The sequence below is a fragment of the Mustelus asterias genome, chromosome 31 (genome assembly GCF_964213995.1).
Source record: "Mustelus asterias chromosome 31, sMusAst1.hap1.1, whole genome shotgun sequence".
Classification (NCBI taxonomy): Eukaryota; Metazoa; Chordata; class Chondrichthyes; order Carcharhiniformes; family Triakidae; genus Mustelus; species Mustelus asterias.
In genome coordinates, this window is record NC_135831.1 from 2,350,473 (window position 1) to 2,374,592 (window position 24,120).

Here is a 24,120-nt window from a genome sequence, read left to right on the forward strand (position 1 = left end):
GACAGACCTGCCATCCCAGGAATCAGCCTGGTAAACCTTCGCTGCATTCACTCGATAGCAAGGACATCCTTCCTCAGATAAGGACACCAAAATGCACACAATATTCGAGATGTGGCCTCACCAGTATAATTGCAGCAAGAATTCCCTATCCTTGCACTCAAAACCTCTTGCTATGAAGACCAGCATAACTTCCACCCATAGAAACATAGATGCATCGAAATTAAGGGGAGCGATGGCCTGGTGGTATTATCGTTAGACTTTTAATTCAGAAACTCAGCTAATGTTCTGGGGGACCCGGGTTCGAATCCCGCCACGGCAGCTGGTGGAATTTGAATTCAATTTAAAAAATCTGGAATTAAGAATCGACTGATGACCCATTGTCGGAAAAACCCATCTGGTTCCTTTAAGGAAGGAAATCTGCCGTCCTTACCCGGTCTGGCCTACATGTGACTCCAGAGCCACAGCCAATGTGGTTGACTCTCAACTGCCCTCCAAGGGCAACTAGGGATGGGCAATAAATGCTGGGCCCAGCCCAGCAACGCCCGTGTCCCACGAATGAATTAGAAAAAACATAGGAAGATAGGAGCAGGAGGAGGCCATTCGGCCCTTCGAGCCTGCTCCCCCATTCATCACCATCATGGCTGATCATCCAACTCAATAGCCTCATCCTGCTTTCCCCATAACCTTTGACCCCATTCGCCCCAAGTGCTATATCCAGCCGCCTCTTGAATACATTCAATGTTTTGGCATCAACTACTTCCTGTGGTAATGAATTCCACAGGCTCACCGGGTGAAGAAATGTCTCCTCACCTCCGTCCTAAATGGTCTACCCCGAATCCTCAGACTGTGACCCCTGGACTCCCCCCACCATCGGGAACATCCTCCCTGCATCTACCCTGTCTGGTCCTGTTAGAATGTTATAAGTCTCTATGAGATTCTCCCCCCTCATTCATCTGAACTCCAGCAAAAACAATCCTAACCTGGTCAATCTCTCCTCACACATCAGTCCCGCCATCCCCGGAATCAGCCTGGTAAACCTTCGCTGCACTCCCTCGAGAGCGAGAACATCCTTCCTCAGAAAAGGAGACCAAAGCTCTACACAATAATCTAGGTGTGGCCTCACCAAGGCCCTGTATAATTGCAACAACACATCTCTTCTCCTGTATTCGAAACCTCTCTCAATGAAGGCCAACATACCATTTTCCTTCTTTACCGTCCGCTGCACCTGCACGCTAATATTCAGTCGTCACTGTTACTCCTGATTTCTTTTAGCCTAATCATCTCATGAGCACTGGCGAGTTGACACCTTCTGACTGATGCGTGGAACCTGACAAGTGGCAGGAAATTAGCGGCAAGTGAGGGGGTAGTCAACACTCTGCGGTGAAGGATTGGTACGTGATTACTCGGTGAGTAGGGAGAAAGCAGACGGTCTCCGACAGAGGTGTGCTTGATCGACACGAGGATTAATGAGTTCCATTAGCACAAATTGAAAGCAATTTTACTCCTCAGAAGAGCTCTGATTCAAGGCGAATGGCCACGGTGACGGTGGAAATCACTGAGATTGGAGTCCAATTTGCCGAACCTCAGTCTCATATCACGTTAGGATTCACTCCTAACGAAGCGGCTCCTATAGCCAATATATCGGAGCATTGGCTAGTTAAGTGTTGGGGAAGGAATGTGGGGTAGGGCTGGTGGAAGGGGTGGGGTGGGCAAAGGGGGTAAGGCGGACAGGGGGATGTGAAAGCTTTCTACGATTCCATGATCGTATATAAAAGGAAAAAACAAAAAGCATTCATCGCCCATTCCCAGTTGCCCCTGGAGGGCGGTTGAGAGTCAACCATATTGCTGTTTATCAAATCGAGAGGGGCTGAGATAAAACTAAAAACTTTATCCATTAGTGTCACAAGGCGGCTTACATTAACACTGCAATGAAGTGAAAATCCCCCAGTCGCCACACTCCGGCGCCTGTTTGGGTAACACTGAGGGAGAATTTTGATTTGATTTGGTTTGATTTATTATTGTCACATGTATTAACAGCAGAAAAGATTTACTAGGATGCTACCGGGACTTGATGGATTGAGTTATAAGGAGAGGCTGGATAGACTGGGACTTTTTTCCCTGGAGCGTAGGAGGCTGAGGGGTGATCTTATAGAGGTCTATAAAATAATGTGGGGCACAGATCAGCTAGATAGTCAATATCTTTTCCCAAAGGTAGGGGAGTCTAAAACTAGAGGGTGAGAGGGGAGAGATACAAAAGGGTCCAGAGGGGCAATTTCTTCACACAGAGGGTGGTGAGTGTCTGGAACAAGCTGCCAGAGGTAGTAGTAGAGGCGGGTACAATTTTGTCTTTTAAAAAGCATTTAGATAGTTACATGGGTGCGATGGGTATAGAGGGACATGGGCCAAATGCAGGCAATTGGGACTAGCTTAGGGGTTTAAAAAAAGGGCGGCATGGACAAGTTGGGCCGAAGGGCCTGTTTCCATGCTGTAAACCTCTATGACGCTCTGACTCTATGTAGTGAAAAGTATTGTTTCTTGCGCGCTATACAGAGAAAGCATACCGTTCATAGAGTACATAGGGGAGAAGGATTTGATTTATTATTGTCACATGTATTGAGATACAGTGAAAAGTATTGTTTCTTGCACGCTATACAGAAAAAGCATACCGTTCATAGAGTACATAGGGGAGAAGGATTTGATTTATTATTGTCACATGTATTGAGATACAGTGAAAAGTATTGTTTCTTGCACGCTATACAGACAAAGCATACCGTTCATAGAGTACATAGGGGAGAAGGATTTGATTTGATTTATTATTGTCACATGTATTGGGATACAGTGAAAAGTATTGTTTCTTGCGCGCTATACAGACAGAGCATACCATTCATAGAGAAGGAAATGAGAGAGTGCAGAATGTAGTCTCCACGGCCAATGCACCCTAACCAGCACGTCTTTCAGACTGTGGGAGGAAACTGGAGCACCCGGAGGGAACCCATGCAGACACGGGGAGAATGTGTAGACAGTGACCCGAGCCGGGAATCGAACCCGGGTCCCTGGCGCTGTGAGGCGTTCTCCAAGGCGGCCTTCACGACACACGACAGCGCAGAGTTGCTGAGCAGAAACTGATAGCCAAGTTCCGCACACATGAGGACGGCCTAAACCGGGATGTTGGATTTATGTCACATTATCAGTAACCCCCACAGCTTGTAGAATCTCACTAGCTGTTCTGTCTGGAGACAATACACATCTCTTTAACCTGTGTTGAATGCTCCCTCCACCCACATTATCTGTACCTTTAAGACCTGGCTGGCTGTAGAGATTTGCATTCTAATTAGTATTCTGTAACTTGTTTTCTGTGTCTGTGCACTGTTGGAGAACAGATATCCACTCCATCTGACGAAGGAGCTGTGCTCTGAAAGCTTATGGTATTTGCTACCAAATAAACCTGTTGGACTTTAACCTGGTGTTGTGAGACTTCTTGCTGTGAGGCAGCAGTGCTAACCCACTGTGCCACCATGGTAAGATAGAGAGAGGGGATTAAAGCATTCTATGATTCCAAGATTGTATAAAGGAAAAACAGAAAGGCCTTATTGCCGATCCCTAGTTGCCCTTGACGGGCAGTTGAGAGTCAACCACATTGCTGTTTATCAAATCGAGAGGGGCAGAGATAAAACTAAAAACTTCATTCATTCGTGTCACAAGTCATCTTACATTAACACTGCAATGAAGTTACTGTGAAAATCCCCTAGTCGCCACACTCCGGCGCCTGTTCGGGTAACACTGAGGGAGAATTTAGCACGGCCAATGCACCCTAACCAGCACGTCTTTCAGACTGTGGGAGGAAACCGGAGCACCCGGAGGAAACCCACGCAGACACAGGGAGAATGTGCAGACTCCACACAGACAGTGACCCGAGCCGGGAATCGAACCCGGGTCCCTGGCGCTGTGAGGCAGCAGCGCTAACCACTGTGCTGCCATACCGGCCTGCTCATATCCGATATATATGTCAGGGAGAAGGAAAGGAGAGGGTGCAGAATGTAGTGTTACAGTCATAGCTAGGGTGTAGAGAAAGATCAACTTAATGCGAGGTAGGTCCATTCAAAAGTCTGACGGCAGCAGGGAAGAAGCTGTTCTTGAGTCGGTTGGTGCGTGACCTCAGACTTTTGTATCTTTTTCCCGGTGGAAGAAGGTGGAAGAGAGAATGTCCGGGGTGCGTGGGGTCCTTGATTATGCCGGCTGCTTTTCCCGAGGCAGCGGGAAGTGTAGACAGAGTCAATGGATGGGAGGCTGGTTTGCGTAATCATTGAATCCCGACAGTGCAGAAGCCATTTTGCCCATCGAGTCTGCACCAACAACAATCCCACCCAGGCCCTATCCCCGTAACACTACTTATTTACCCTGTAAATCCCCCTCACACTAAGGGACAATTTAGCATGGCCAATCCTCCGAATCTGCAGGTCTTTGGACACTAAGGGGCATTTTAGCATGGCCAATCCACCTAACCTACACATCTTTGGACGCTAAGGGGCATTTTAGCATGGCCAATCCACTTAACCCACACATCATTGGACACTAAGGGGCAATTTAGCATGGCCAATCCACCTAACCCACACATCATTGGACACTAAGGGGCAATTTAGCATGGCCAAACTACCTAACCAGCATGTCTTTGGACACTAAGGGGCAATTTAGCATGGCCAATCCACCTAACCTGCATATCTTTGGACACTAAGGGGCAATTTAGCATGGCCAATCCACCTAACCTGCACATCTTTGGACACTAAGGGGCAATTTACAATGGCCAATCCACCTAACTTGCAAGTCTTTGGACACTAAGGGGCAATTTAGCATGGCCAATCCACCTAACCTGCATATCTTTGGACACTAAGGGGCAATTTAGCATGGCCAATCCCCCTAACCCACACATCATTGGACACTAAGGGGCAATTTAGCATGGCCAATCCCCCTAACCCACACATCATTGGACACTAAGGGGCAATTTAGCATGGCCAATCCACCTAACCTGCACATCTTTGGACACTAAGGGGCAATTTACAATGGCCAATCCACCTAACTTGCAAGTCTTTGGACACTCAGGGTTAATTTAGCACGGCCAATCCACCTAACGCGCGCGTCTTTGGACTGTGGGAGGAAACCGGAGCACCCGGAGGAAACCCACGCAGACACGGCGGAAGAACTTACAAACTCCACACGGACAGTCACCCGAGGCCGGAATCGAACCCTTGTCCCTGGCACCGTGTGGCAGCAGTGCTCGCCACTGTGCCACCCGTGATGGATTAGGCTACGTTCACGACCTTTTGTAGTTCCTTGCGGTCTTGGGCAGAGCAGGATCCCCATGCCAAGCTGTGATACATCCAGGAAGGACGCTTTCCATGGTGCATCTGTAAAAGTTGGCCAGAGTCGTGGCGGACATGTCGAATTTCCTTAGCCTTCTGAGAAAGTAGAGGCATTGGTGGGGCTTTCTTAACTGGAGCTTTTTTCGTGGAGTAATTTACTGAGTAGTTTGAAAAGCTGGGTTCAGACAAGGTCACGTGTTTTCTGTTAGTATTTTTGAACAGTTTCAATCAGCTAAAGTGAGATTACCAAGAGGTTGAATCACAAAGATTTCCAAAGAAAAATTGCAGAGTGGACAATTTCTGCCTGTGCTTTGATTACACCAATCAGTTGTCAGGGAATTAGACTATCGTACCAGTTTCCACTCATACCCATTTCCCCAGACGATCTTCCTCATGAGGAAACAATTTGCGAGCACCGATTCGCAATTTAACACAATTTTAGTACCAGATCCTTCCGCACATTCTCTGCACACAAACAACTCACAGTTCCCACAACAATGTAATTCTTTCTGCTATCTGTCTCAGATTTCTAATACAACCCCTGTGTCCATCAGAGATAGGAGCAGAATTAGGCCATTCATAGAGTCATAGAGGTTTACAGCATGGAAACAGGCCCTTCGGCCCAACTTGTCCATGCCGCCCATTTTTTTTAAACCCCTAAGCTAGTCCCAATTGCCCATGTTTGGCCCATATCCCTCTATACCCATCTTACCCATGTAACTGTCTAAACGCTTTTTAAAATACAAAATTGTACCCGCCTCTACTACTACCTCTGGCAGCTCGTTCCAGACACTCACCACCCTCTGTGTGAAAAAGTTTTCTCTCTGGGCACTTTTGTATCTCTCCCCTCTCACCTTAAACCTATGCCCTCTAGCTTTAGACTCCCCTATCTCTGGTAAGAGACATTGACTATCTTGCTGATCTATGCCCCTCATTATTTTATAGATCTCTATGAGATCACCCCTCAACTCCAGAGAAAAAAGTCCCAGACTATCCAGCCTCTCCTTATAACTCAATCCATCAAGTCCCGGTAGCATCCTAGTAAATCTTTTCCGTACTCTTTCTAGTTTAATTTAATAATAATTTAATTTAATAATATCCTTTCTATAATAGGGTGACCAGAACTGTACACAGTGTTCCAAGTGTGGCCTTACCAATGTCTTGTACAACTTCAACAAGACATCCCAACTCCTGTATTAAATGTTCTGACTGATGAAACCAAGCATGCCGAATGCCTTCTTCACCACTCTGTCCACCTGTGACTCCACTTTCAAGGAGCTATGAACATGTACCCCTCGATCTCTTTGTTCTGTAACGCTCCCCAACGCCCTACCATTAACTGAGTAAGTCCTGCCCTGGTTCAATCTACCAAAATGCATCACCTCGCATTTGTCTAACTTAAACTCCATCTGCCATTCGTCAGCCCATTGATCAAGATCCCGTTGCAATCCGAGATAACCATCTTCACTGTCCACTATGCCACCAATCTTGGTGTCATCTGCAAACTTACTAACGAAGCCTCCGATAATCTCATCCAAATCATTTATATAAATGACAAATAACAGTGGGCCCAGCACTGATCCCTGAGGCACATCGCTGGTCACAGGCCTCCAGTTTGAAAAACAACCCTCTGCAACCACCCTCTGGCTTCTGTCAAGAAGCCAATTTTGTATCCATTTAAAATTGTCCCTTCGTGTTAGGCCGATTAGCAGAGTAAATACATGGGGTTACGGGGATAGGGCCTGGGTGGGATTGTTGTCAGTGCAGGTTTGATGGGCTGAGTGGCCTTCGACTGCACTGTAGGGGGGGATTCTATGGAGATACAGCAGAGGATGGTCTTTTGAATGGGGAGGCTGGTGGGGTGAAAAGTGAGGACGAAGGGGGATCGTTTCCTGGTTCTGGGAGGGGAAGGGGTGAGGGTGGAGGTGCAGGAGATAGGTCGAACTGACTTGGGAGCCCTGTTAACCACAGTGGGGCGGGGGGGGGGGGGGGGGGGGGGGTGGGAGGGGGGGGACCTTGGTTAAGGAAAAAGAGAGCCATGTTAGAAGAACCATTTTCAAAGGATAGATGTGGAGAGACGGGGAGAATGGGATGGAGTCCTTGTTGATTACATGCTAGAGTTGCTTGCGACACATTTGGTGGATTTTGAAGTAAGCGTTTGACTCCCCAGCTAATTGGGAAAGAGAAACCACCAAGGTATATTCCAAACCCAGATGCGACCCCCAACTATTTTCTGTTTTGGCATTAATGTGAGGATAGAGCTGTGAAGAAGGCATATAGTGTGTTAGCTTTTATTAACAGGGGGTTGGAGTTTAAGAGCCGTGGGGTTATTCTGCAACTGTACAGGACCTTGGTGAGACCGCATTTGGAATATTGCGTGCAGTTCTGGTCACCTCACTATAAGAAGGATGTGGAAGCGCTGGAAAGAGTGCAGAGGAGATTTACCAGGATGCTGCCTGGTTTGGAGTGTCGGTCTTATGAGGAAAGGTTGAGGGAGCTGGGGCTGTTCTCTCTGGAGCGGAGGAGGCTGAGGGGAGACTTAATAGAGGTTTATAAAATGATGAAGGGGATAGATCGAGTGAACGTTCAAAGACTATTTCCTCGGGTGGATGGAGCTATTACAAGGGGGCATAACTATAGGGTTCGTGGTGGGAGATATAGGAAGGATATCAGAGGTAGGTTCTTCACGCAGAGAGTGGTTGGGGTGTGGAATGGACTGCCTGCAGTGATAGTGGAGTCAGACACTTTAGGAACATTTAAGCGGTTATTGGATAGGCACATGGAGCACACCAGGATGGTAGGGAGTGGGATAGCTTGATCTTGGTTTCAGATGAAGGTCGGCACAACATCGTGGGCCGAAGGGCCTGTTCTGTGCTGTACTGTTCTATGTTCTATGTTCACTCCAGGTGAGATTCTACAGACAAACCAGGAGACTTTTATCAAAAACATCTTTATTTAACAACACTGCGTAATTATAACAAATGACTTAGCTTAACGTTTAACAATTGAACAATAGTTAAACATGGCAAGATACAATTTTTAGCTGCTAACCTATTGCTGGGAGATCCAATGAAGCAATATTTCCCTTTTAGACATGAAGTCCTCTTTATAATTAATCAGCAAAACACACTTGCTTTGACTTAGGTTGTCAGGCTTTGGAGCTTTGAGAAAGTCCCTGGAGTCGGAGGAACAGAGAAAGAGAGGCACTGCTGTCTTTCGGCAGCTCAGGCAGCAACTGCTTGTATTTTAAGATGAAAAATAAACTGTTTTGTTCCTGCAAGCTTAGCTCCTCCCATTAACCACGTGACGCTGCCTCTGTCGCTCAACCTAATCAAACGCTCACATGACTGTGCACCAAGCGTAAAATCCCAGGAGAACTTAAATAAACACTTTCCTAGCTAAGATCAGTTACTATCCTGCATTCTTAGCATTTGCTCTATATTTATGCAGACAAATTAATTCTTGTAACAAAACGCTGCCTCTTAAAGCAGCCCCACCTTAAACACAAAATGTAACAAAAGCGCACAGTATAAATACATCAGCCTAAGATCTCCTTGTGTGGCTCAGTACAAGACCGCAAGAAACGACAAAGGATCGTGAGCAAAGCCCAATCCATCGCTCAAACCAGCCTCCCATCCATTGACTCTGTCTACACTTCCCGCTGCCTCGGGGAAAAGCAGCCAGCATAATCAAGGACCCCACGCACCCCCTGGACATTCTCTCTTCCACCTTCTTCCGTCGGGAAAAAGATACAAAAGTCTGAGGTCATGTCCCGACCGACTCAAGAACAGCTTCTTCGCTGCTGCTGTCAGACTTTTGAATGGACCTACCTCGCATTAAGCTGATCTTTCTCTACACCCTAGCTATGGCTGTAACACTACATTCTGCACCCTCTCCTTTCCTTCTCTATGAACGGTATGCTTTGTCTGTATAGTGCACAAGAAACAATACTTTTCACTGTATCCCAATGCATGTGACAATAATAAATCAAATCCTTCTCCCCTATGTACTCTATGAATGGTATGCTTTGTCTGTATAGCGCGCAAGAAACAATACTTTTCACTGTATCCCAGTACATGTGACAATAATAAATCAAATCCTTCTCCCCTATGTACTCTATGAACGGTATGCTTTGTCTGTATAGCGCGCAAGAAACAATACTTTTCACTGTGTCCCAATACATGTGACAATAATAAACCAAATCCTTCTCCCCTATGTACTCTATGAACGGCATGCTTTGCCTGTATAGCGCGCAAGAAACAATACTTTTCACTGTATCCCAGTACATGTGACAAGAATAAATCAAATCAAAAATATCAAATTTAGTTTGAAAACGCTTATGTATTGCCTTGAGATATATTTCTCATTTAAAAGCACTGTATACATGTTAGTGTTGCTTGAACAAGTGCCTTTTGGGGCCAGGGTAATTTTTACTTTCTCATTTGTACCTATCCTGGGCTTCAGAAAAAGTCACCACTTAACATTTCACCTCTCCTCAGACGGTGTTGCGATAGATCGTCCCTGTTTCTTTGATGGAGAGTTTCCAACAGTCCAGGAGTATGTGATTCTGTTCCAGCCTTGTTCTAGTGAGATTTTAACCTCCTATTCAATAAGTCCCCTATTTACAAAGTTGCTGATAAGGACAGTCTTGCAATGTGTGACGCCATTGGGCAGCACAGTGGCACAGTGGTTAGCACTGTTGCCTCACTGCGCCAGGGACCCGGGTTTGATTACTGGCTTAGGTCATTGTCTGTGCCGAGTTTGTACCTTCTCTGCCCATGTCTGCATGGGTTTCCTCTGGGTACTCCAGTGATGATGTGGAGATGCCGGCGTTGGACTGGGGTAAACACAGTAAGAGTTTTAACAACACCAGGTTGAAGTCCAACAGGTCTATTTGGTGGCAAATGCCATTAGCTTTCGGAGCGCTGCTCCTTCGTCAGATGGAGTGGATATCTGCTCTATCTCCACTTGTAAATTGACTAGGGGATTTTCACAGTAACTTCATTGAAGTGTTAATGTAGGGAAGAGCATTGCATCATTGGACAGAACATTAGATGTGATTCCACGATTGAGAAGCACTCACTTAACAATTCCGAGTGTGCTCACACCTACACTAACAACCAGTTTAAGATGATCAGTCAGGCTCTCTCATGTGGCTCCATTGCATTTACTGGAAGCGACGTATCAAGTTAAAGCTTAAAGCGTATTTATTAGTGTCACAAGAAGTCTTCCATTAACACTGCAATGAAGTTACTGTGAAAATCCCCCAGTCGCCACACTCCGGCGCCTGTTCGGGTAACACTGAGGGAGAATTTAGCACGGTCAATGCACCCTAACCAGCTTGTCCTTCAGACTGTGGGAGGAAACCGGAGCACCCGGAGGAAACCCACGCAGACACGGGGAGAATGTGCAGACTCTGCACAGACAGTGACCCAAGCCGGGAATTGAACCCGGGTCCCTGGCGCTGTGAGGCAGCAGTGTTAACCACTGTGCCACCATACTGCCCTAATCCTGATCACAGAATCATAGAACATAGAACATTACAGCGCAGTACAGGCCCTTCGGCCCTCAATGTTGCACCGACCAGTGAAACCAATCTAAAGCCCCTCTAACCTACACTATTCCAATATCATCCATATGTTTATCCAATGACCATTTAAATGCCCTTAATGTTGACGAGTCCACTACTGCTGCAGGCAGGGCATTCCACACCCTTACTACTCTCTGAGTAAAGAACCTACCTCTAACATCTGTCCTATATCTCTCACCCCTCAATTTAAAGCTATGTCCCCTCGTGCTAGCCATCACCATCCGAGGAAAAAGGCTCTTACTATCCACCCTATCTAATCCTCTGATCATCTTGTATGCCTCTATTAAGTCACCTCTTAACCTTCTTCTCTCTAACAAAAACAGCCTCAAGTCACTCAGCCTTTCCTCATACGATTTTCCCACCATACCAGGCAACATTCTGGTAAATCTCCTCTGCACCCTTTCCAATGCTTCCACATCTTTCCTATAATGCGACAACCAGAACTGTACGCAATACTCCAAGTGCGGCCACACCAGAGTTTTGTACAGCTGCAACATGACATCATGGCTCCAAAACTCAATCCCTCTACCAATAAAAGCTAACACACCGTACACCTTCTTAACAACCCTATCAACCTGGGTGCCAACTTTCAGGGATCTATGCACATGGACACCCAGATCCCTCTGTTCATCCACACTACCAAGTATCTTACCATTAGCCCAGTACTCTGTATTCCTGTTACTCCTTCCAAAGTGAATCACCTCACACTTTTTCGCATTAAACTCCATTTGCCACCTCTCAGCCCAGCTCTGCAGCTTATCTATGTCCCTCTGTAACCTGCAACAACCTTCCGCACTGTCCACAACTCCACCGACTTTAGTGTCATCCACAAATTTACTAACCCATCCTTCTACGCCCTCATCCAGGTCATTAATGAATATGACAAACAGCAGTGGCCCCAAAACAGATCCTTGCGGTACACCACTAGTAACTGAACTCCAGGATGAACATTTCCCATCAACCACCACCCTCTGTCTTCTTACAGCGAGCCAATTCCTGATCCAAACCACTAAATCACCCTCAATCCCATGCATCCGTATTTTCTGCAATAGCTTACCATGGGGAACCTTATCAAACGCTTTACTGAAATCCATATACACCACATCAACTGCTTTACCCTCATCCACCTCTTTGGTCACCCTCTCAAAGAACTCAATAAGGTTTGTGAGGCACGACCTACCCTTCACAAAACCGTGGTGACTATTCCTAATCAAATTATTCCTTTCTAGGTGATTATAAATCCTATCTCTTATAATCCTTTCCAATACTTTGCCCACAACAGAAGTAAGGCTCACCGGTCTATAATTACCAGGGTTGTCTCTACTCCCCTTCTTGAACAAGGAGACAACATTTGCTATCCTCCAGTCTTCTGGCACTATTCCTGTAGACAATGACAACATAAAGATCAAAGCCAAAGGCTCTGCAATCTCCTCCCTGGCTTCCCAGAGAATCCTAGGATAAATCCCATCCGGCCCAGGGGACTTATCTATTTTCACACTTTCCAGAATTGCTAACACCTCCTCCTTATTAACCTCAATCCCGTCTAGTCTAATAGCCTGTATCTCAGTATTCTCCTCGACAACATTGTCTTTTTCCTGTGTGAATACTGACAAAAAATATTCATTTAGCGCCTCTCCTATCTCTTCGGACTCCACGCACAACTTCCCACTACTGTCCTTGACTGGCCCTAATCTTACCCGAGTCATTCTTCTATTCCTGACATACCAATAGAAAGCTTTAAGGTTTTCCTTGATCCTACCTACCAAAGACTTCTCATGTCCCCTCCTGGCTCTTCTTAGCTCTCTCTTCAGGTCCTTCCTGGCTAACTTGTAACTCTCAAGCGCCCTAACTGAGCCTTCGTGTCTTATCTATACATAAGTCTCCTTCTTCCTCTTCACAAGAGATTCAATTTCTTTTGTAAACCACGGTTCCCACGCTCGACCACTTCCTTCCTGCCTGACAGGTACATACTTATCAAGGACACGCAGTAGCTGTTGATTATAGAATCCTACAGTGCAGAAAGAGGCCATTCGGCCCATCGAGTCTGCACCAACCACAATCCTTCCCAGGCCCTATCCACATATCCCTACATATTTACCCACTAATCCCTCTAACCTATGCATCCCGAGACACTGAGGGCAATTTAGAATGGCCAATCAACCTAACCCGCACATCTTTGGACTGTGGGAGGAAACCGGAGCACCCGGAGGAAACCCACGCAGACACAGGGAGAATGTGCAAACTCCACACAGACAGTGACCCAAGCCGGGAATCGAACCCAGGTCCCTGGAGCTGTGAAGCAGCAGTGCTAACCACTGTACTACCCCGCCCCACTGTGCTACCGTGCAGCTGTTCCTTGAACAAGCTCCACATTTCAATTGTGCCCATCCCCTGCAGTTTCATTCCACATCCTATGCATCCTAAATCTCACCTAATCGCATCATAATTTCCTTTCCCCCAGCTATAACACTTCTCATAGAATCCCCACAATGCAGAAGGAGGCCATTTGGCCCATCGAGTCTGCACCGACCACAATCCCACCCAAGCCTCATCCCCATAACCCCATGCATTTACCCTAGCTAGTCCCCCTGACACTAAGGGCCAATTTAGCAGGCCCAATCAACCTAAACCCGCACATCTTTGGAGTGTGGGAGGAAAACGGAGCACCCGGAGGAAACCCACGCAGACACGGGGAGAATGTGCAAACTCCACACAGACAGTGACCCGAGGCTGGGAATCGAACCCAGGTCCCTGGCGCTGGGAGGTGGCAGTGCTAACCCACTGTGCCACCCATCTCCTTTGTCATTTATTATCTCTGCCTTTCGACCCATCATGTGGAGATGCCGGCGTTGGACTGGGATAAACACAGTAAGAAGTTTAACAACACCAGGTTAAAGTCCAACAGGTTTATTTGGTAGCAAAAGCCACACAAGCTTTCGGAGCTCTTAGCCCCTTCTTCAGGTGAGTGGGAATTCTGTTCACAAACAGAGCTTATAAAGACACAGGCTCAATTTATATTCTGACCTGCAGAGTTTCACTGGCTGTCTTGTCTGGAGACAATACACATCTTTTTAGCCAGTCTTGATGCTCTCTCCACTCACATTGTTTCGTCTCTTAAAGACTTGATTAGTTGTAAGTATTTGCATTCCAACCATTATTCATGTAAATTGAGTCTGTGTCTTTATATGCTCTGTTTGTGAACAGAATTCCCACTCACCTGAAGAAGGGGCTAAGAGCTCCGAAAGCTTGTGTGGCTTTTGCTACCAAATAAACCTGTTGGACTTTAACCTGGTGTTGTTAAACTTCTTACTGTTTCGACCCATCACCAGACTGCCCTGGTTCTGTCTTTCCTCGTTAGATCGCAAACATATTCCACACCTGATGAGAGGCCACCGATCTTTGCTTCCCTCTTCGCTGATGCCTCCAGAACCGCAGTTAAAGATTCCCAGCATCCACTTTGGAGTAAGGGCGAACTGCCAAAGATCTGCAAATCCTCTGCTGTCCATTCCACGCAGACTAAAATACGTTTGAGCCCACGCGGTCTCTCAGTCGTGGTCTCAACCTCAACACACCGATGCTGGAGGAGTAATTGTTATCTGATTCATTCATGGGACCTGGGCATCGCTGGCTGGGTCCAGCATTTATTGCCCATCCCTAGTTGCCCCTTGAGAAGGTGCGTGGTGAGCTGTGCTGTGGGTTGGCCCATGAGGGAGGGAATTCCAAGATTTTGACCCAGCGACTGCGAAGGAACGACCGATGTATTTCCAAGTCGGGATGGCGAGTGGCTCGGAGGGGGAACTTGCAGTTGGTGGTTCTCCCAGGTATCTGCTGCTCTTCTAGATGGAAGTGGTGGTGGGTTTGGAAGGTGCTGCCTAAGGATCTTTGGTGAGTTGCTGCAGTGCATCTTGTAGATGGTACACACGGCTGCTACTGAGCGTGGGTGGTGGAGGGAGTGGGTGTTTGTGGATGGGGGGCCAATCAAGCGGGGCTGCTTTGTCCTGGATGGTGTCGAGCTTCTTGAGTGTTGTTGGAGCCGCACCCATCCAGGCAAGTGGAGAGTATTCCATCACACTCCTGACTTGTGCCTTGTAGATGGTGGACAGGCTTTGGGGAGTCAGGAGGTGAGTTGCAGGATTCCCAGCCTCTGATACATTTATTTTACTTATTTAGTGTCACAAGTAGGCTTACATTAACACCACAATGAAGTTACTGTGAAAATTCCCCAGTAGCCACACTCTGGCGCCTGTTCGGGTAACACCGAGGGAGAATTTAATTCAAAGTTTATTTATTAGTGTCACAAGTAGGCTTACATTAACACCGCAATGAAGTTACTGTGAAAATCCCCTCGTCGCCACATTCCGGCCCATTTTCGGGTAACACTGAGGGAGAATTTAGCACGGCCAATGCACCCTAACCAGCACGTCTTTCAGACTGTGGGAGGAAACCGGAGCACCCGGAGGAAACCCACGCAGGGAGAAGGAAGCCACCCACCATCCCGACCTGGAAATATATCGGCCGTTCCTTCGCGGTCGCTGGGTCAAAATCCAGGGAATTCCCTCCCTAATGGGTCCAACCCACAGCACGCGGACTGCGGCGATTCAAGAAGGTGGCTCACCACCCACCTTCTCAAGGGGCAACTAGGGATGGGCAATAAATGCTGGACCCGGCCAGCGACGTCCATGTCCCATGGATGAATAAAAACGACTCCTGCATCGTCGCTGTGTTGAGGTTGAGGCCACTAGACCGCACAGGCAGTGACCCAAGGCGGGAATCGAACCCAGGTCCCTGGCGCTGTGAGGCCGTAGTGCTAACCACTGTGCCACCCTACTGCTCTGGTGGGCACTGTGCTACATATCTAAAAGGTGTTGCAGGTTGCTTTAAGGGCTGATCACATGATTTGATGGTGATGCCACTCGGATACGTGCTCTGGCTGCTGTTGCACTTTCAGTTTTGTAATTGATGCAGGGAGCAGCCCCTCAATAAAATCTGCTGTGTGTTAGTTTGAATCGACGCGTGCCAGCCATGTTCTTTTCTTTCTGGTAAAACCCACAGCCCCTTAACATAGTTAGGACATTACAAGTAGATCGTGTGGGGTGGACCTAGCTGCGTCTGATGTTGAACACGGAAGGGACGTTCAAATTACGCTAAATAAAGTATCAATAAAGATGAAAACAAAGTGAGATTGGTGGCTGGGGGGGAAGAGATTAGACAAACTCCAATGCTTTGCCTCATATTAGCCACAGATGAGAAGGTGGCATTCAAATCTTGTGTGGACCCTTTCTTCATTTATCATCCAGGTGGTTTGAGGTGGATTTACCAGAATTCGGGTTTTTATTTCCAGGAGTTACCCATGTCCTTCCTCTTCCTTCAGAATTGTCCCATGGTCATCACAGGTTGCGAGGGTCCGAGGTATGTGCCTGTGAGAGAAAAGTAATTGGGTCACTCTGGAAGAAGGAGGATCTTCAGCCCATCTGGTTTCACCACGGCCCATTACCAATCATGAGGTTCCCCCCATTACAGCTTCTTTAACTTCCAGTCAAAAAGCAGCGAGAGGAAGGCACCTTTGACAATGCGGCACCCTCCATCTGAAGTGTTGCACTCACTTGGCACTGCACTGCAGCGCTCCCTCGGCAATGCGGCACTCCCTCGGTGCTGCATCGCAGTGCCCCCTCAGCAGTCTAGCACTCCCTTGGCAGTGCAGCACTCCCTCAGTTCTGCATGGTTCCCTCAGCACTGCCACACTCCCTCGGCAATGCGGCACTCCCTCAGTACTGCAGCACTCCCTCGGTACTACACATAGAACATAGAACATTACAGCGCAGTACAGGCCCTTCGGCCCTCGATGTTGCGCCGACCAGTGGAACCAATCTAAAGCCCCTCTAATCTACACTATTCCAATATCATCCATATGTTTATTCAATAACCATTTGAATGTTCTTAATGTTGACGAGTCCACTACTGCTGCAGGCAGGGCATTCCACACCCTTACTACTCTCTGAATAAAGAACCTACCTCTAACATCTGTCCTATATCACTCACCCCTCAATTTAAAGCTATGTCCCCTCGTGTTAGCCATCACCATCCGAGGAAAAAGGCTCTCACTATCCACCCTATCGAATCCTCTGATCATCTTGTATGCCTCTATTAAGTCACCTCTTAACCTTCTTCTCTCTAACGAAAACAACCTCAAGCCCCTTAGCCTTTCCTCATACGATTTTCCCACCATACCAGACAACATCCTGGTAAATCTCCTCTGCACCCTTTCCAACACTTCCACATCCTTCCTATAATATGGCGACCAGAACTGTACGCAATACTCCAAATGCGGCCGCACCAGAGTTTTGTACAGTTGCAGCATGACCTCCTGGCTCCGAAACTCAATCCCTCTACCAATAAAAGCTAACACACCGTACGCCTTCTTAACAACTCTATCAGCCTGGGTGCCAACTTTCAGGGATCTATGTACATGGACACCCAGATCCCTCTGTTCATCCACACTACCAAGTATCTTACCATTAGCCCAGTACTCTGTATTCCTGTTACTCCTTCCAAAGTGAATCACCTCACACTTTTCCGCATTAAACTCCATTTGCCACCTCTCAGCCCAGCTCCGCAGCTTATCCATGTCCCTCTGTAACCTGCCACTTCCCTCCGCACTGTCTACAACTCCACCGACTTTAGTGTCATCCGCAAATTTACTAATCCACCCTTCCACGTCCTCATCCAGGTCATTAATAAAAATGACAAACAGCAGTGGCCCCAAAACAGATCCTTGCGGTACACCACTAGTAACTGAACTCCAGGATGAACATTTCCCATCAACCACCACCCTCTGTTTTCTTACAGCTAGCCAATTCCTGATCCAAACCACTAAATCACCCTCAATCCCATGTGTCTGTATTTTCTACACGGGTCCCTCAGCACTGCCACACTCCCTAGGCACTACAGCACTCCCTCATACTGCATCACTCCCTCGGTACTCAGGGTTCCCTCGGTATTGCAGTGCTCCTTTGGCACTACCGTACTCCCTCAGTGCTGCAGCGACCCAAGGCCGGAATCGAACCCGGGTCCCTGGTGTTGTGAGGCAGCAGTGCTAACAACTGTGCCACTGTGTCACCCAAACATATACTTACATCTTAAACATCTAAAACCTGGGTGACACGGTGGCACAGTGGTTAGCACTGCTGCCTCACAGCGCCAGGGACCTGGATTCGATTCCCGGCTTGGGTCACTGTCTGTGTGGAGTTTGCACGTTCTCCCCGTGTCTGCATGGGTTTCCTCCGGGTGCTCCGGTTTCCTCCCATAGTCCAAAGATGTGCAGGTTAGGTGGATTGGCAATGATAAATTGCCCCTTGGTGTCCAAACATGGGCAGGTTAGGTGGATTGGTCATGCTAAATTGCCCCTTAGTATCTAAAGATGCGACGGTTAGGTGGATTGGCCATGCTAAATTGCCCCTTAGTGTCCAAAAATGTGTATGTTAGGTGGATTGGCCATGCTAAATTGCCCCTTAGTGTCCAAAGATGTGCGGGTTAGGTGGATTGGCCATGCTAAATTGCCCCTTAGTGTCCAAAAATGTGTATGTTAGGTGGATTGGCCATGCTAATAAAGGGCGGCACGGTAGCACAGTGGTTAGCACTGCTGCTTCACAGCTCCAGGGTCCCGGGTTCGATTCCCGGCTCGGGTCACTGTCTGTGTGGAGTTTGCACATTCTCCTCGTGTCTGCGTGGGTTTCCTCCGGGTGCTCCGGTTTCCTCCCACAGTCCAAAGATGTGCAGGTTAGGTTGATTGGCCATGCTAAAATTGCCCCTTAGTGTCCTGGGATGTGTAGGTTAGAGGAATTAGTGGGTAAATATGTGGGGGTAGGGCCTGGGTGGGATTGTGGTCGGTGCAGACTCGATGGGTCGAATGGCCTCCTTCTACACTGTAGGGTTTCTATGTTTCTATGTAAATTGCCCCTTAGTGTCCAGAGATGCGCAGGTTAGTGGATTGGCCATGCTAAATTGCCCCTTCGTGTCCAAAGATGCGCAGGTTAGGTGGATTGGCCATGCTAAACTGTCCCTTAGTGTCCAAAGATGTGCAGGTTAGATGGATTGGCCGTGCTAAATTGCCCCTTAGTGTCCAAAGATGTGTGGGTTAGGTGGATTGGCCATGCTAAATTGCCCCTTAGTGTCCAAAGATGTGAAAGGTAGGGTGGATTGGCCATGCTAAATTGCCCCTTAGTGTCCAAAGATGTGAAAGTTAGGGTGGATTGGCCATGCTAAATTGCCCCTTAGTGTCCAAAGATGTGAAGGTTAGGGTGGATTGGCCATGCTAAATTGTCCCTTAGTGTCCAAAGATGTGTAGGTTAGGTGGATTGGCCATGCTAAATTGCCCCTTAGTGTCCAAAGATGTGCGGGTTAGGTGGATTGGCCATGCTAAATTGCCCCTTAGTGTCCAAAGATGTGCGGGTTAGGTGGATTGGTCATGCTAAATTGCCCCTTCGTGTCCAAAGATGTGCAGGTTAGATGGATTGGCCGTGCTAAATTGCTTAGTGTCAGGGGGATTAGCGGGGTAAATACATGGGAGTATGGGAATGGGTGGGATTGTTGGCAGTGCAGGCTCAATGGGCCAAATGGCCTCCTTCTGCACTGTAAGGATTTTTATGTACTGATGTCTGAAACATGTACTGACATCTTAAACATCTTGAGCATGAACTTACATCTTAAAGATGTACTTACGCCTACGTCCTCCAGCCCAGGCAACTTAGATTTCATAGCAGCCTTAGGCGGGCGGGGATTGTAACTGCTCTGATCCTCTGTCCAGGCCCTTCTGGTGGCCCTGTTGGAGACGGGCGCCGCCACCTTGCCCTCTGGGCTCTTGGGTCTCCGGCACCTTCCGAGGAGGGCGTTCAGCTCGGTGCGGAACCGGTCGTTGAGCCAGCAGTAGATGAAAGGGTTGTAGCAGGTGCTGCTGGTAGCGAGCCAATGGAGGGTAAAGTAGAGGGCGTTGCTGCTCTCTATCAGCTGGCTGGAGATGAGGACCACGTAGCAGTTGAGGGGGGACCAGCAAACGGCAAAGACCCCCACCACCAGCATCATCATCTTGATGGTCTTCTTCTTCCTGTGACGCTGGGCCACGTACTGCTCGGCCGTGATGTCCCCGATGGCGTTCCCCAGCCACAGCTTCTTGGCCAACGCCGTGTAGATAAGGGTGATGGCCAAAAGCGGCAGGGCGTACAGGAGGCCAAAGGTAGCCAGGTCCAAGTACTTCCAGAAGACATCAGAGGGCTGCGGGAAGGCGGGAACGCACAGGCTACGGACCGTCATCTCCCTGGAATTGCAAAAGAAAGCCGTGCAACATTTTAAAACTTTATTTCTATAAGTTTATTTATTAGTGTCACAAGTGGGCTTACATTAACACTGCAATGAAGTTACTGTGAAAATCCCCCAGTCGCCCACACTCCGGCGCCTGTTCAGGTACACTGAGGGAGAATTTAAATTTAAAGTTTATTTACTGGTATCACAAGTTAGGCTTACATTAACACTGCAATGAAGTTACTGTGAAAATCCCCTAGTCGCCACACTCCGGCGCCTGTTCGGGTAACACTGAGGGAGAATTTAAGCTTAAAGTTTATTTATTAGTGTCACAAGTCGGCTTAAAGTTTAAGAAGTTTATTTATTTGTCACGAGTAAGGCTTACATTAACACCGCAATGAAGATACTGTAAAATTCCCCTAGTTTTCACAGGCCAACGCCTGTTCGGGTCAATGCATCTAACCAGGACGTCTTTCAGACTGTGGGAGGAAACCGGAGCACCCGGAGGAAACCCACGCAGACACGGGGAGAACGTGTAGACTCCGCACAGACAGTGACCCAAGCCGGGAATCGAACCCAGGTCCCTGGCGCTGTGAGGCAACAGTGCTATCCACTGTGCTACCATGCCACCCTGACATTAACACTGCAATGAAGTTACTGTGACAATCCCCCACTCGACACACTCCGACGTCTGTTCGGGTAACACTGAGGGAGAATTTAAGCTTAGGTAGGGTTCTGAAGACTGTGGAGGAACAGAGAGATCTTGGGGTCCATATCCACACATCTCTGAAGGTTGCCACTCAAGTGGATAGAGCTGTGAAGAAGGCCTATAGTGTGTTAGCTTTTATTAACAGGGGGTTGGAGTTTAAGAGCCGTGGGGTTATGCTGCAACTGTACAAGACCTCGGTGAGACCACATTTGGAATATTGTGTGCAGTTCTGGTCACCTCACTATAAGGAGGATGTGGAAGTGCTGGAAAGAGTGCAGAGGAGATTTACCAGGATGCTGCCTGGTTTGGAGGGTCGGTCTTATGAGGAAAGGTTGAGGGAGCTGGGGCTGTTCTCTCTGGAGCGGAGGAGGCTGAGGGGAGACTTAATAGAGGTTTATAAAATGATGAAGGGGATAGATAGAGTGAACGTTCAAAGACTATTTCCGCGGGTGGATGGAGCTATTACAAGGGGGCATAACTATAGGGTTTGTGGTGGGAGATACAGGAAGGATATCAGAGGTAGGTTCTTTATGCAGAGAGTGGTTGGGGTGTGGAATGGACTGCCTGCAGTGATAGTGGAGTCAGACACTTTAGGAACATTTAAGCGGTTATTGGATAGGCACATGGAGCACACCAGGATGATAGGGAGTGGGATAGCTTGATCTTGGTTTCAGATAAAGCTCGGCACAACATCGTGGGCTGAAGGGCCTGTTCTGTGCTGTACTGTTCTATGTTCCATGTTTAAGTTTATTTATTAGTGTCACAACTAAGGCTTACATTAACATCGCAATGAAGTTTTTGTGAAATTCCCCTAGTCGCCACACTCCGGCGCCTGTTCGGATACACGGAGAGAGAATTTAAGTTAAGTTTATTTATTAGTGTCACAAGTAGGCTTACATTAACACTGCAATGAAGTTACTGTGAAAATCCTCTAGTCGCCACACTGTTCGGTTAACACAAGTAGTAAAGTATAAGAGGTACCCAAGTACTTACTTAAGTAAAGAGTTTTTTTAAAGCTTTAAAGTTTATTTATTAGTATCACAAGTAGAGAACGGCTCACTGTCACAGGTGAACTGGTGCAGCGACAATAATCTCTTCCTCAATGTCAACAAAACGAAGGAGATTGTCATCGACTTCAGGAAGCGTAAAGGAGAACATGCCCCTGTCTACATCAACGGGGACGCAGTAGAAAGGGTCGAGAGCTTCATGTTTTTAGGTGTTCAGATCACCAACAACCTGTCCTGGTCCCCCCCACGCCGACACTATAGTTAAGAAAGCCCCACCAACACCTCTACTTTCTCAGAAGACTAAGGAAATTTGGCATGTCAGCTACGACTCTCACCAACTTTTACAGATGCCCCATAGAAAGCATTCTTTCTGGTTGTATCACAGCTTGGTCTGGGCTCCTGCTCTGCCCAAGACCGCAAGGAACTACAAAGGGTTGTGTGTGTGAATGTAGCCCAGTCCCATCATGCAAACCAGCCTCCCATCCATTGACTCTGTCTATACTTCCCGCTGCCTCGGGGAAAAGCAGCCAGCATAATCAAGGACCCCACGCACCCCGGACATTCTCTCTTCCACCTTCTCCTGTCGGGAAAAAGATACAAAAGTCTGAGGTCACATACCAACCGACTCAAGAACAGCTTCTTCCCTGCTGCTGTCAGACCTTTGAATGGACCTACCTCACATTAAGTTGATCTTTCTCTACACCCTAGCTATGACTGTAACACTACATTCTGCACTCTCTCCTTTCCTTCCCTATGAACGGTATGCTTTGTCTGTATAGCGCGCAAAAACAATAGTTTTCACTGTATCCCAATACATGTGACAATAATAAATCAAATCAAATCCTTCTCCCCTATGTACTCTATGAACGGTATGCTTTGTCTGTATCACGCGCAAGAAACAATACTTTTCACTGTATCCCAATACATGTGACAATAATCAATCAAATCAAATCAAGTCTTACATTAACACTGCAATGAAGTTACTGTGAAAATCCCCTAGTCACCACACTCCGGCGCCTATTCAAATACAAAAAGGGGAATATAGCACGGCCAATGCACCCTAACCAGCACGTCTTTCGGACTGTGGGAGGAAACCGGAGCACCCGGAGGAAACCCACGCAGACACGGGGAGAAAGCGCAGACTCTGCACAGACAGTGACCCGAGCCGGGAATCGAACACGGGTCCCTGGCGCTGTGAGGCAGCAGTGTTGCAGTGTGGCAACTAGGGGGATTCTCACAGTACCTTCATTGCAGTGTTAATGTCAGCCTAGTTGTGACACTGACAAATAAACTTTGGGAAAACTTTATAACTTTTCAGGTAACAATCTAATTCCCTCTCGATTGGAACCAGCCTCCACCACACGCTGGGACAGATTTGTCCCGATCTCCTTAAACCTGTGTCCCCCGTTCCCCCCCCCCTCCTCACTCTCTATCCTTCCATCAATGGAAACACTTATCCCCCCGATTCACTCTGTCCAGGAACCCATCAGGATTTCGAACACCTCGATCGAATCCCCTCTCTTCTCCAAGGAGAACATTCCCAACCTCTCCAATCTATCCTCCTCACTGAAGTTCCTCACCCCTGGAACCATTCTCATGAACTTTTTCTGTACTCTCTCCAATGCCTACACCTCTTTGCAAACATCTAGAACTGGACGCAATACTCCAGGTGAGGTCAAATTGGTGTTCTATACAAACTTATCAGCGTCCTGCGTTTTGCAATTCACTGCTCCATATAGTGGTTGACGTTCTAAGGCCATTCAGCCCATCGAATCTGCTCCACCATTCAATCGTGGCTGATAAGTTTCTCAACCCAAAGATGTACAGGTCCAAAGATGTGCGGGTTAGGTGGATTGGCCGTGCTAAATTGCCCCTTAGTGTCCAAAGATGTGCAGGTTAGGTGGATTGGCCGTGCGAAATTGCCCCTTAGTGTCCAAAGATGTGCAGGTTAGGTGGATTGGCCGTGCTAAATTGCCTCTTAGTGTCCAAAGATGTGCAGGTTAGGTGGATTGGCCATGCTAAATTGACCCTTAGTGTCCAAAGATGTGTAAGTTAGGTGGACTGGCCGTGCGAAATTGCCTCCTTGTGTCCAAAGATGTGCAGGTTAGGTGGATTGGCCATGCTAAATTGCCCCTTAGTGTCCAAAGATGTGCGGGTTAGGTG

General features: G+C 47.7%; 1 protein-coding gene across 1 annotated transcript in view; it reads right to left on the bottom strand.

The window, feature by feature from the left end:
- Window positions 1-16,268: 16,268 nt before the first annotated feature.
- Window positions 16,269-24,120, bottom strand: part of LOC144481617 (G-protein coupled receptor 83-like) — a 39,737-nt gene continuing 31,885 nt past the window's right edge. The window contains exons 4-5 of the mRNA XM_078200755.1: window positions 19,666-20,257; window positions 16,269-16,364 (exon numbers count right to left, since the gene is read on the bottom strand). Coding sequence (XP_078056881.1) covers window positions 16,335-16,364; window positions 19,666-20,257 — 622 coding nt within the window. The 3' untranslated portion in view covers window positions 16,269-16,334. The remainder of the gene's footprint in view (window positions 16,365-19,665; window positions 20,258-24,120) is intronic.